This window comes from Lissotriton vulgaris, chromosome 10 (assembly GCF_964263255.1).
Source record: "Lissotriton vulgaris chromosome 10, aLisVul1.2, whole genome shotgun sequence".
Lineage (NCBI taxonomy): Eukaryota > Metazoa > Chordata > Amphibia > Caudata > Salamandridae > Lissotriton > Lissotriton vulgaris.
The window spans coordinates 448,913,501-448,927,844 of record NC_141698.1 but is presented as its reverse complement, the minus strand read 5'-3'; the positions used below and the strand labels follow the sequence as shown (position 1 = coordinate 448,927,844).

The 14,344-nt window shown below is 44.8% G+C and overlaps 1 protein-coding gene across 1 annotated transcript in view; it reads left to right on the top strand.

Moving 5' to 3' along the window:
* The window catches only part of IFT140 (intraflagellar transport 140), a 1,373,663-nt gene that overhangs the window by 567,568 nt on the left and 791,751 nt on the right, over positions 1–14,344 (top strand). The window contains exon 10 of the mRNA XM_086941301.1: positions 10,661–10,864. Within this exon, the coding sequence (XP_086797427.1) occupies positions 10,661–10,864 (204 nt within the window). The remainder of the gene's footprint in view (positions 1–10,660; positions 10,865–14,344) is intronic.

Here is a 14,344-nt window from a genome sequence, read left to right as displayed (position 1 = left end):
AAATATAGAAGACCCTGTGCAGAATGTTCATTTTGAGCACTTTTACAACCCCCCATCTATAATATAAGGATAGTGACCTTCAAATACTTATAGAATTGTCTTTAAACAGCTGACCGGTTAGCCACCTTCAGCTCTCAAGCTTTTCACTTGTATCGGAGCCCATGAATTGGAGGTAATGGTTTTCCTATCTGAACAAGAAAATACATTTCAAACTGGCTGCAGTTTGAAAGGGGGTGGGGTGTTTGACTTATTCTGAATTTTCAGTTTTTGTCCTTTGGCCTTGAAGGCAGGAACTTTCTCAAAGTGTTCCAGCTCCTCCAGAACCTTTGCTACGGAGTCCTCTGGCTCTGGATAAGACCGTGACAGTAAAATGTCATCAGCAATGAGACTGAGCTTATGGTCTCTCCCCCAAAAGGGATACCCTAATGTCTGTGTTAGTTGTAATCCTAATGGCCAATGGTTTCACAGCCAGTGCAATCAGAGGGCGAGAAGGCCTGCCTGGTATCCCCCAAAGTATGAAAGTGCTCGACATCTGGCTGTTTATCTTGATGGCTGCTTCAGTGACCTTATATAACGATTCAGTCCTTCATTTGCCTCCCTATCTTGTTGAGGACAGCTTCAAAGAAAATCCTAGCTAATGCGATGAATTGTTTTCTCAGCATTTAATGAACGTAGCAGGTATTTTGAGTCTGCTTCTGCTGCCCTTTTTCACTAGGTAGGCCAAACACCTCATTTTATTTCTCGCCTTTGCCCCAACTTCAGTGTCTAGGTTTCTTCCCTCCAACATTAGGAATGCCACCAGTACACATCCATTGTGTACACAGGAACTGGCCAAGGTTTTCCAAAATGGAACCCATGTGCCTTCATTACTCTGGTGCACCCATACACACAATGCATGTACCACACAGGCCATATACAAATGCACATAACTTGAATTGTTAGCGCTAGGATCATCGCTAGTGCACAATAGCATAACTTTACGCAAGTGTGCCTATTGAGGTCCACTCCAGTGACAAAGGTAAAAAAGTCTGGTAAAAACTATGGATTCACAAAACACAATATGCTGCCTCCATCACTGTCTTTGCTAAACCCATGACCGGGCTTGTAGTAGACTTCCAGTAAGAGAAAGAGCACTCCGTGCACCCCTCCAGGTAACAGACTCTGGACCTTACTTATGTTACTGGGGTGGCCGAGAAAATCAAATCTCAGGATATCTGGTGGCCCAGCAGTGATGACCTAGGCAGGAGGCGGCCCTGGAAAAACCTTGATTTGGAAGACCTCAACAATTTATTGGGGGAAAATCCCCCAGACATTAATCTTCCCTGTCGCTCCCTGAATACTGCAGTATCCGACTGGCTAGCCAAGTCTATTGATACATGTCAGCCTTTGGCATTAAAACGTAGTTCAACTCATCATCGCCCTGCCCCATGGTTCAATGATGAGTTAAAGGACATCAAATCCAAATGTAAACTTCTAGAAAGAAGATGGCGCAAGACTTACTCTCTGACCGGCAAGTTGGAATATAAGGCCTCCTTGAACAAATATCATCTGGCATGTAAGGCGCGAAAACATCTTTCGTGTCAAACGCAATCTCCACCTCAGCGAATCGCCCGCAGGCCATATTTTCTACGGTTAAGAAGCTAGCAGGCTCTAATAGGATTCCTCTGCCCCCAACCTTAGTTAATATCCAATGCAATGATATTGCAAATTACTTTACCTCTAAGGTTGAAACAATATACAGCTCATTAAAAAGCCCCAATTCCGTGAATACTGTGGGTCCCCAGACTAAGATGGCAAGTGGAGGTCTCAATCTTTCGGCGACTAAGATCTCGAGATGGCTGCCTCTCGATGATGAATCCTTCTTGGACTGTCTAGCCAAGGTAAAATCGGGCTCTTCTCTAGACTCTCTTCCTGCAAACATCTTGCAACAACTCTCTCGGGATGCGCATGGCATTCTTAAAGCACTTTTAAATGCTTCTTTACGAGAATCTTGTATTCCCCTTGAATGGAAACGGGCAATGGTGGTCCCCCTGCTGAAAAAGTCGGGAGCGGATGCCACGGTTATGTCAAATTTTCGCCCTATTTCACTGCTGCCAGTTCTCTCCAAGATTTTGGAAAAACATGTGAACTGCAAACTTTCAGCCCATGTGGAACGTTCAGGTTTTTTGCATCCCTCACAGGCGGGGTTTAGGGCTCACTTTTCCACCAAAACTGCTCTGTTAGGGGTCACGGAGAAGTTGCAAAAACATGTGAACTGCCAACTTTCAGCCCATGTGGAACGTTCAGGTTTTTTGCATCCCTCACAGGCGGGGTTTAGGGCTCACTTTTCCACCGAAAGTGCTCTGTTAGGGGTCACGGAGAAGTTGCGCGCCTGCTTAGACAGGGGGGAGACAACGGCGCTCATTTTACTCGATCTGAGCGCCGCATTTGACACGGTGTCACATTCCATCCTTTTAAAATCTCTCCAGTCGGCAGGAGTTGTAGGACCTGCGTTAACCTGGTTGTCCTCTTTCCTCCGGGACCGCACAATCCAAGTTTTCTCTTCTACATCTTCATCCACCATCAGGTCATCTGCGTATGGAGTTCCTCAGGGGTCCACGCTGAGCCCTGTGCTCTTTAACATCTACGTGAGACCCCTGGCATTCATTGTAGAGGAGGCAGGCCTGTCCCTCTTCTCGTACGCTGATGACACGCAAATCATCTTCTCCTTGTCCTCTTCCAAGGAAGGGTCTTTTTCCCCCCTTCAAGCTGGTTTACGGTGGGTGTCGGAGTGGATGAGTGCCAATCTGTTGAAGTTGAATGGAGAGAAAACTGAGGTGGTCATCTTAGGCAAACATAAGCACCTTTGGGGGGCCCCATCATTGGCCAACGGAAATGGGCGCCCATCCTCAACCAGTTGCAAAAGTTCGTAACCTGGGGTTTATCCTTGACAACACCCTCTCAATACGGCAACAGGTGGTTAGCGTTGCTTCCACATGTTTTACTATTCTAAGATGGCTGCGGAAGATTATCTGGATGCTCCCGGACTCCACAAAAAGAACAGTAGTCCAGGCGCTAATCACCTCGCGCCTGGACTATGGGAATGTATTTATCTTGGGGGAAATCAGGAGGTACTGAAGAAACTCCAAGTAGTCCAGAATTCCGCAGCTCGCCTTGTATGTCAGACTCCAAGGAGAGCATCCATCTCCCCGGTGCTGCGCGATCTGCATTGGCTCCGCATTGAGAGTCGGATTAAATTTAAGACCTTGTGTCTTATTTTTAAAATCATCCAAGGGTCTGCCCCCCTTTATCTTAAGGAGATTGTCCATCTCTATGTTCCGGCTCGTCCCCTGCGCTCAGCCACCCAGGGCAACTTGGTAACACCGAGCTGTAGACTATCTAGAATGGGTGGTCGCTCTTTTGCGTTCCTCGGACCCAGATTATGGAACTCTCTTCCTTGGTCTATGAAGCAGGAACAGTGTTATGTCAGGTTCCGGCGAGTTCTTAAGACCTGGCTCTTTTCTCAGTGATGAGTTTCTGGTTACTCAGTTGCAGTATTCCATCTACCTGCGCCGGGAAACCCTGTTCAGGGTAGCTGTGCGCAATATAAATTTAATTTAATAATAATAACAGATGCTCACCACTTGGCACAGGAACACAACTGCACACCATACAGGGAACACTCCTGTCCCACAAATCTGCCTTGGACTGACTTCACTAGCTTGTTGGGCAGCCATCTGACATCGCTATGGATAGTACTTAAATAAAGCTTTCCATTCAGCGAGTTCTATGTTTCTCTCTAACAAATCAGAATTTCGTGTACTTTGATTCTGCGTCTGTGATACTCAAGATCTTTTTTGAGACCGCCTCAAAGTACAGAAGTTTACTTAAGTGCATAGGGAATGGATAAAATACAGATTCAGTGATGTACAAAATGTGTTCCTTTTCTGTTTTCTAAAAGAAAGCAATTGTTGGTATACTCGACTTGAAATGAGGATTATTCCACTGTCCTATTGAGCCAAATAAAGAAGATTTCTGAGATTCATGTTGTTACCGGCTGTGTTAGAAATCCTTTTCAAAATAAACTATACCTTTGATAGAATATAGTATCTAAAATGAAGTTTATAATTCTGATAAAAGGACCTGTGCTCTAAGATTCCTTTCCAATGATATTGGACTTTTAGTATCCTTCTAATTCAATTGAAGATGTGTGCTTGGCGTTTTTGTCAGCTTTGGAAGTGAACAAAGCTCATTCAGGTCAATTGCCTCTGAACATATACAAGTCTATGATATGAGAGTGTCTTTTTATAGGATCATCCACCAAAAGATTTGTGTTTTTGGGTTGTGAGCTTCCATTGAGCTCATTTAAATTTGATCCCATTGTATCATGTGAGTATTGTTCTCTTAAATATTAGAGCTGAAGAATTTATTACAGAAAGTTGAGGGACTGTTGCATGGAAATGCTAACAATTTGTATGGTGTTACTCAGATAATGTGAAGACCCAAGTCATCATTCCACATATATATTTGAAGCTATAAACATTTATCATTCCATAACACTGTCTCGCGCCGTGAGGGGAACGGCTGTCATACCTGCTCTTCTTATCCTGCCGTGAGGGCAACGGCGTATCCTCCTTCTCCTCGCACTGTGCCGTGAGGGAAACGGCCTAGAGGCAAGCACGCCGGTCCCAGTAACGGGCCGAACTACAACTCCCAGCATCCCCGGGTCTGGCGCAGCGGGAGCAACGTTACCAATGCGCCCGGCGGCGCATTAAGAGAAGGGCGCGCCGAGCGCTCAGGGGGCTCACAGCAGGACACTGTCTCGCACCGTGAGGGGAAAGGCTGTCATACCTGCTCTTCTTATCCTGCCATGAGGGCAACGGCGTATCCTCCTTCTCCTCGCACTGTGCCATGAGGGAAACGGCCTAGAGGCAAGCACGCCGGTCCAACTAACGGGCCGAACTACAACTCCCAGCAGCCCCGGGTCTGGCGCAGCGAGAGCAACGTCACCAACGCGCCCTTGGCTGCAGGATGGGGAAGTGCAAACTGACATCTAAAGAAGGGGAAGGTAAGAAGGCCAAGGTGCCCCGCAAATCAGAGACCATTAGTTCCTATTTAACATCTGCTGTGGGGGCACTCAATGACGAAATTGCCAACGTAGAGAAGGAATTGGGACTTGACTTGCTTACGGACGCAGTTCCAACTCTGGATGCTGTAACTCAACTGAATACCGCCCCCCTATCCCCCTAGAACCAGACATCATAGTAGCCAACCCTCTGCAGGGCGACCCGGCTGATCAGGTTCCCGCAGATACTTCACAGAGAGACAGTTCGGGGGGGACTAAGATACACGATAATCCAAAATTTTGTAGTAAATGCAGTAAAAGGAAGAAACCCCTTAACCAGTCTAAAGGGAGAGTGGCTACAACATCGAACCTTAGTCTCCCTGCTAATGTGATGGAGCTGATGGAAGAACTAATTGAATCCCGTTTGGAGCCTGTACTTGTGAACATTGGCAAGGACATAGTGGACTCTTTGAACCTATGTGTCGCAAACATTGTTAAGAAATGCGAAAATATTGATAAATTTTTGAAGGAATTTAGGGTCCATCTTAAAGGTTGCAAAGAAGGTAGGGCTATAAGCGAGAATCAAACCATGGTGATCAGTCAGGAAATAGATATGGATCCCCCCTCTGGAGATGACACGCAGACTCAATCTGAGAGACATATACACCAAGTGAAGAGGGCAAAGTTAACCCTGGGGGTTCAACAAGTTACACCCCCGAGGTTGTACAAATAAGGACTCCAGGCCAGGATCGACCCATTCTTGATCTCCGTACCTCAAAATTACCCACATTACATCTTCCCCCACAAGCAGCTCCCTTAGTGGTAATTTTGACTGGGATCCCTTCCCTAATAAATGGTGCTGTGGAAAATGAGAATGAACTTTTGAATAGAACTAAAAGGTGGTGTTCACAGTTTGGCAGTGGGAGCATTGATATTGCCTCGAGTATTATCACGGCTAGACGGGTTGAGTGGGTAGGGAAACGTAAAAAGACCATTCCAGGAGACTGTGTGGTTGTTAATTTTAATAGAGTAAATATTGTGGACACTTTGTTATGGGACGGCTCTGAGCTTGATGGTCAAGGTATTAGGCCACTACCTCTGGGTTACTTTTATCCCCCTCCCTCCTACTTACAACCCAAATCACGCATGCTTAAAGTCCCACAGATTCAATGTACCACCTTGAATGCTAATAACACTAAATGTACTTCATATCAATCTCAGCAGGCTTCCTTGAGGGCAGCTAAAATGGTCATGGCCGGCCAGACTGTTGCAGGACATTGTTCAGAAGTAATTCTAACTAATAGATTCTCCGCCCCTGTCGAGTCTGGACATTAACGATTGACAACTACCTACTGACACGGCTGTTATTGAGCAGAATAGGCAGGCAATATCTCATTCCTCCTACAAGATAATCAGCTGGAATGTGGCTGGGCTGAGAAAGAAAGTAAAGGATGATAGATGGTTACATTTTGTGGCACAGCATGATATAATTGCTTTACAGGAGACCTGGGACACAAGTGGTCACTTTTGCCTAGATGGATACTGTAGCTTCCCAGTTAAGGCTACCTCTGGTCTGGGAGGGAGACCTAAAGGTGGCTTATGTATCCTTACATCACTTAAACTTCCAGGCTCATTTAGCAAACTGGTGATTACTTCAGCTAATCTTCAGGGTATAGAATGGTCTCGCCCCAAGTACTCAACGATTTCATTATTGAACTTTTATAATTTCCCAGAGAAGGATACACAGAATTTACATTTGAGCACTCTGGCCTCTTTTTTAGAAGAATACAAGTCAACACATAATGCTTTATTCGAAGTAATTTTAATGGGTGACTTCAACATACACCCTTGTGGATGGGATTGTTTGGTAAAACATCACATAGGTCCCCCTGGCTCAATCTCCACTCACTTTGAACATTCCCCTCAAGGTGAACTGCTAGAAGACTTACTCGCCAATGTTAACCTGTATGAAATTGAGGAAACTTGGGGGGAGGACAGGGCCCGACTTTTATAGGTAGAGAGGCAGATACAATAATTGACTTCATCTTTGTCTCCCCTGGCATAGTATATGTGGTCTCCTCCTTTGAAGTCGTAGTTTCGGCCTTTAGTGATCACAACCCCTTGGTTTTGTCTCTACTTATGGGGGGGAAGCACACAAACAGAAGGAGGGTGTGGAACGTAATTATGAAAAACTTATTCCTAAGGACCAGGGTAGGAGGCTTAACTGGGCCAATATGGTCCCAGACACTTTCATGCAAGATCTAGAGAGCAAAGTAAAAGAGGATATGGAAATATGTCTAGATAGTTTGGCAGACGGTAAAGAGGTCATTAACTCCTTTATTAATATCTGTGCACAAGTCAGACATGACCTGAAGTGTAATAAGAAGAGGGACGGCACAGACCAACCAAGGTGGTTTGATGAGTCGTGCTCAAAAGCCCACAAAGAACTAATGTATGCACTAAAACAAAAACCAAGAAATCGGGAGATAGTGGCTTTACTCAGAAAAAATTACAAAGTCGCCATGGCTAACCGCAAAAAGTGCATCAAAAATGAGGCATGGGAAAACCTTATGTCAATAGATGTTCTTAGAGATAGCTCCAAATTCTGGGCTGTAATTAACCATCCCTATTTCGATGGCACGAACAATTCGATCATGGATTCTGTGATCCCAGATGAGATATGGGTTGCGCACTTCAGCAAAATATATAATAGTGAGGAGGAATATACACCAGTGACGGGCCCTGCACACAATCATTTAGTCCCCTTTTTGCCTTTTAAAGAGGCCGAGGTTCAGAGGGCCATTGTGGAGATGACGAAAAATAAGGCGCCAGGCCCAGATTGTGTACCTGCAGACCTTTATAGGATGCCCTTGGAGTTTTGGGCCAAGACTCTTACTAATGTTTTTAACTCCACAATTACATCGGGGTTCCCTTCGTCTTGGGCTACTTCTTCTATAATACCTGTGTTCAAAAAAGGCTCAAGAACTGACCCCGCCTGTTACAGTCCGATCTCGCTGATTGACTCTGCCGTTAAAATCTTGGGCAGAGTCATTCTGCAGAGACTCGGAGAACATTTGGAAGAGAGGAGGGTCCTCTCCGAACTATAATATGGGTTCAGGGCCAAAAGGGGTACTCTCGACCAATGCCTTAACCTCCATATGTTAATTAGCAAATACACCTTGGCTAAGGAGGGCTTGTTCATATGTGGCCTTTATGGACCTATCATCGGCCTTCGATCTGGTCAACCGTACCAAACTCTGGGCTATTTTAACTAGTATAGGGATAGACCCGTCCCTGGTAAATTTCTTAGCAGCCCTGCACCAAGACCTGCGAGCCTCGATTAGAACCAACAAAGAGGGAGGAAGTACCAGTTTTTTTAGATCGAAACGGGGCGTTAGGCAGGGGTGCATCTTGGCACCCCTCCTATTCGCCTTATATATAAACTCCCTTGAATCAACCTTGAAGGGGTCCACACCAGATGTCCCACGCGTGGGGGATTATGTAGTGCCAGTACTCCTCTACGCGGATGACGCGGTACTACTGGCCCATACCGGGGTAGGGCTGCAGAGACTCCTGGACGATTTTGGGGAATTTATGTCCTCCTTGGATTGACAGATAAACATCAAAAAATCGCATGTTATGGTGGCAGGGAAACGTCCAAAAACTGCAAAGATAAGAAAGTTTCTGTGCAATGGTGAAGAGATCTCCAGGGTCCCGGTCTTTACTTACTTGGGCGTCATTTTTGACGAAAGGGGCACTTGGAGGCCACAATTAAACGGGAAAGGCATAGCTGTCACCAGATCAACGTCAGCTTTATTGAGCTTCGCAAAACGACTGGGATCGCGTCCTATAGAAGCCCTGTTGACAGTTTACAAGTCAAAATGCCTTTCAATAGCAAAGTATGGTGCTTCCCTGTGGGGATTTTTACCACAAGGTAAACTCCAGGTGGTGGAAAACAAATTCCTTAGATCTTTGTTAGCGGTCCCCCAATCAACCCCAGTACTTTCAGTGCACACAGAGCTGGGCCTTGGTTTTATCAGCGATCAGTTACAGCTGGCACCACTGACTTGCTGGGGAAAGACCTGGCTGAATTCTGAAATTAGTCTAAACCACTCTATTCTTAAAGACTGCATGGCACTGGATACATTTAATGAATTCCCATGGTTGGTCTATATCAAAGACACTCTTTGCAAACTGGGGAGGCCTGACCTATACTTTGCCCCGAATTCGATTCAGAAGGGTGACGTTTTATGGATCAAGGAAAACTTTCTGGGTCGAGCGGAGCAGGATCGGGAGGCAGTAGAGGTACAAAAATCGGGTGTTAGAGCTAATTACATACTGCAGACTACTCCCAAAATGGAACCCTACCTGAAAATTGTTACTCGACCGTTCCATCGCAACCTCCTTGTGAGATTTAGACTTAATGTCATCCAGTATTCCTTGGGGAATTATGCGGTTTGGGGGAAAACAGATCCATCTATCCCCTGTAGCTGTGATAATTTTTCAGAACAGACACTGATGCACTTTATTATGTTCTGTGGTTATTATGAGGACTGTAGGAAACAGTTTTTAGTTCCTATTCTGAGAGAAGCAGGCTTTATACAAGTCCACTTGGCACAGGAAAACAACTGCACACCATACAGGGGACACTCCTGTCCCACAATTCTGCCTTAGACTGACTTCACTAGCTTGTTGGGCAGCTATCTGACATCGCTATGGATAGTACTTAAATAAAGCTTTCCATTCAGCGAGTTCTATATTTCTCTCTAACAAATCAGAATTTCGCGTACTTTGATTCTGCGTCTGTGATACTCAAGATCTTTTTTGAGACCGCCTCAAAGTACAGAAGTTTACTTAAGTGCATAGGGAATGGATAAAATACAGATTCAGTGATGTACAAAATGTGTTTTCTGTTTTCTAAAAGAAAGCAATTGTTGGTATACTCGACTTGAAATGAGGATTATTCCACTGTCCTATTGAGCCAAATAAAGAAGATTTCTGAGATTCATGTTGTTACCGGCTGTGTTAGAAATCCTTTTCAAAATAAACTATACCTTTGATAGAATATAGTATCTAAAATGAAGTTTATAATTCTGATAAAAGGACCTGTGCTCTAAGATTCCTTTCCAATGATATTGGACTTTTAGTATCCTTCTAATTCAATTGAAGATGTGTGCTTGGCGTTTTTGTCAGCTTTGGAAGTGAACAAAGCTCATTCAGGTCAATTGCCTCTGAACATATACAAGTCTATGATATGAGAGTGTCTTTTTATAGGATCATCCACCAAAAGATTTGTGTTTTTGGGTTGTGTGCTTCCATTGAGCTCATTTAAATTGTATCATGTGAGTATTGTTCTCTTAAATAATAGAGCTGAAGAATTTATTACAGAAAGTTGAGGGACTGTTGCATGGAAATGCTAACAATTTGTATGGTGTTACTCAGATAATGTTAAGACCCAAGTCATCATTCCACATATATATTTGAAGCTATAAACATTTATCATTCCATAATTAGTTTTGAGGACTTTATAATAGGACCAACAGATTTTCTTTCATTGCCTGACATCTAATGTGCCCAGGATGAAACTTAATTTGTCTTTTTTTTTCTCTTATACAGTGGGGCTCTGGGGACAACCTCCTGGCTGTGAAGAACACTAGTTCAGTGCTGATTCTAAGCGAACAGGTGATGTCTTCTCACTTTCACCAGCAGGTTGCTGCTACTCAAGTGGCCCCGACCCAGCTCCATCTCACTTACTTCAGCACGGGGGTCCAACACAGCCTGCGCACTGAGATTTATGTAAAAGGAGTCTTTGTAACAAAGGTTTGTATTACCAATAGCTAAATACATCTATCCTCAGTTTCATCCTTATACTCTGAAGTAATCATTAACTAATTCTGCTCCTTTTCATTGTTAACTAGTTATATGTCTGAGTCCACAGCTTTATAAAAGTGAGAAACATGAGGCCTGTTTCATAAGTCCTCCTTATACTGTTCATTTTCCAAAACTTGCTGCTCAGTTATTTTTTTCTCAGATTTATTTGACTCTTGAGGAGCATTTTAGTTTGTTTCTTTTCCCATGGGAACATTTTGTTTTCCATTACATATTTATCCACGAATAGTGATTTATAGCAAATGCCTCTCATTCCAGCGCATCATTTGCCATCTCTTTTCCTTTCACTGTGGCTGCTCCTGCTTGCTGTGTGAACAAAACACAAATGAAGGTTTTAGGTTTTAGGTTTTTCAGGTAATGGTAGACTTTACCCTGAGGCACCTAACACTATGTACATGTAAAAGTGTCCACTATGAGTCAGTATACCATGGTCAGTCAGGGCTAACTGTTCTTGGTTTTAGACATTTATCACACCCATGTTTTTCTTTATTTTGGACTCAATAATATGGTTAGAAAAATACTTAGAAGTTCCCTGGATAAAAGAGAACCCTACAAGTGAGATTGGTTGCAGAAATGGTTCAAATAGGTCGGTACTCTTTTATGTTGCTAGAGAAGGAGTCAGAGAAAGAGACGGAAGCAAATTATTGAAAGTGAAGGAAAAGGTTTTAATCATAGTCTTTAATTTAAACATAAATTCAAATGAAAAAACCATTTCCTCTTAGTTGTTTATGAACCATCTACTAATTGAAGTTTTTAGCCAGGAAACTGGGTTCATGCTGTATTCTAAAGACAACTAACTTTGGGCTTTAAGAATGAGAGATGGTATCTGTTAGGAACTGGGTATATGGTTGGTAGAGGTATGCACCCTTTCGAAGCAGGAACCAGAATCCTAGTCAGGGTAAGTCAATAACCTACTCTAAATTAACCTATGCTCACCCTTTGGTAGCTTGGCACAGAGAAGTCAGACTTTACTAAGTGAAAATGTGTAAAGTATTTGTGCACACAACACATAGTAACACAATGAAAACGCCACAAAAAGATTCCACTCCAGTTTAGAAAAATAGGGCATAAAGTTATAAATAAAACCTGACCAAAACAACAAAAATCCAATCACTAGAAGTTGAGATATTAATTTTTAAAGATTAAATGGAAAATAGGCTGCACTCTTTTTTTTTTTTTTTTGTGAAAACCTTTATTGAACATTTGCAATCAAATACAAACAAGGGCCTACAACCCCCAGGGCTGGCCGCTAATCATAGGATCTCAAGTCAAAAGTGTACCGGTTGCAAAGATAAATCGATTTAAACACAGGATAGGAGGTTTTCATTTTTAAATAATAAGTAGAAGAGTCGGGTATCGCACAGCGTCTCAGTTCACAGAGGAGGGCGAGCAGAGAAACAACGTGTTCTAAAAAAACTCGCTATCCATTGAGTCAACGAAGTTGAGACATGAGTCATCAGGATAAACTAGCACATTTTGTTCGCCGACTCCATCAGTACTGACCGCCCCAGAGCACCAAAACCCCGAATAATCAAGGTGCAGGTAAAGAGACCAGGATGCAAGAAAGTCGAACCCACTACACTAACCCGAAAAAGAAAGGAAAAAAGGACAAGAAAAGAGAAGGAAAAGAAGAGGCCATAGGACAAAAACAAAAACGAACACCCATCCCCACACCCCCCCACCCTGCACCCCTGCTGATGGCTACGGCCACCACCCTCGCAGCGTGCCTGTCGCCCAATAATAGAACCCGAAATATAGAAGGGAGAGAGAAAGAAAAGGCAAAAGACCCTACTTGTGAGGGTAATCGGAGGAGGGCATGTTACTACGGACTCCCGGTCTCCTTCCCCCGTCATGACTAACCCCGCCCCGGACACCGTTTGATCAAAAAAGACACAGTTCCGTTAAACCTATGCAACAGTGAGAGACCCAAATAACAATCTCAACCCTGGCCCCGTCTATCAAATGCACTAAAGTCATTGGTTAAAGAAAGCCATGTCCACGAAGCTGAAAAAGGTGCGGCAATTCTCAATATGGATGATTGGTAACAATGGCGCCCCTCCCCGTCTCCGAAGCCAAGTTGTAGCCCATCCGCCATCTTGAGAGACCGGCAGGGGAGGGGAGTCAACAAGGTCCAAAACAGCCAAGGATAAAAAGTAGACAATTCCAGAATAGGGATATCTTGCAAATGTTCCAGGGGATACAAAATCGGGGGTTTCAACGGCTCCATAGGGCGATCGGGCACAGTATAGTCAGGTAGATCTAGTATAGTAGGAACAAACACCGCTTCCAGCGCCGGGTCAAGACAAGTCTCCGAGAAAGATATTAAAATGCAGGCTGATTGCCGGGGCGTGGGTATCAAGTCAGGGTCCGCTCTCAGAACTGTGAGGCCATCAGTCGCAGACAACAAACTGCAAGTCCGGACTACAATGGTTCCCCTGAGTGCCATGAGTGCCTCCAGCACCGTTCGCAATGACGGGCCAGGTCTAGCCTGCTCCGCTAGCTGCTTTTCTTCCTCCAGCATAGTAGTCCCCACGGAGTGGCGCCTTCTCCGGGGCAAAATTAGACGGAGCAGGAGTAAGCCATGAGGGACTGAAGTTTAGCAATCAATAATACGCAGCGAGACACCGACCCGGGGAGATCGACGAGCGATTGCCGAACCCCCTGTCAGGGACCCCCGCGACACATCACCGTGCGTCACTCGTCTCCTCACCTACTATGGAAACACCAGGCAGTTGGCAATAGCATACCAATCAAAAGTCCGAATGTTCCGGAGAGCGGACCCTACCACAGTCGGCAATCCATTGTTGTTCAACTCGGACCCGGCAGAGCTTGCACTCGAGACCCCGGCGTCCCCGCTGGGTTAGGCCTCACACAACCATCGACGTATCTCCGCTCCACGACTGCAGAGAAACTCCGGGACTGCACCACCGGAAAGCAGGTCAGATCACACACACGGATTCAGTGCGGGAAATCAGGATAGTAAACAGGATAATACACCGAAAGACGGAGGTCGGCGGACCCGGGAGACTATGCGGCCATCTTGGTTGGTGACGTAGCTCCTCCCCCCTAGGCTGCACTCTTGACCGAGCATTCGCCACAACTACCACTGCCCATATCACAACAGACGTACCCATCCAACAGGACAGACTCCTCCTAGACCTCCTCTTGACGACAGCAGTCAAATCAGTCCTGGCCAAATGGAAAGATACTTCCAAAAGTCACATTCAAAGGGTGGCTGAACTGGGTAACTTTTCACAGAGGGTCAGATAACACTGCACTCAGACACACACCATGGAAGAACCCCAACAGAGGATTGTGGGCTAAACTAGACCTATTCCTAAACCCTTACAAACCGCCATGAAAAACAAAAATCTAGAACCAAACCAGCCGAACATGATTGCAAGGCAACCT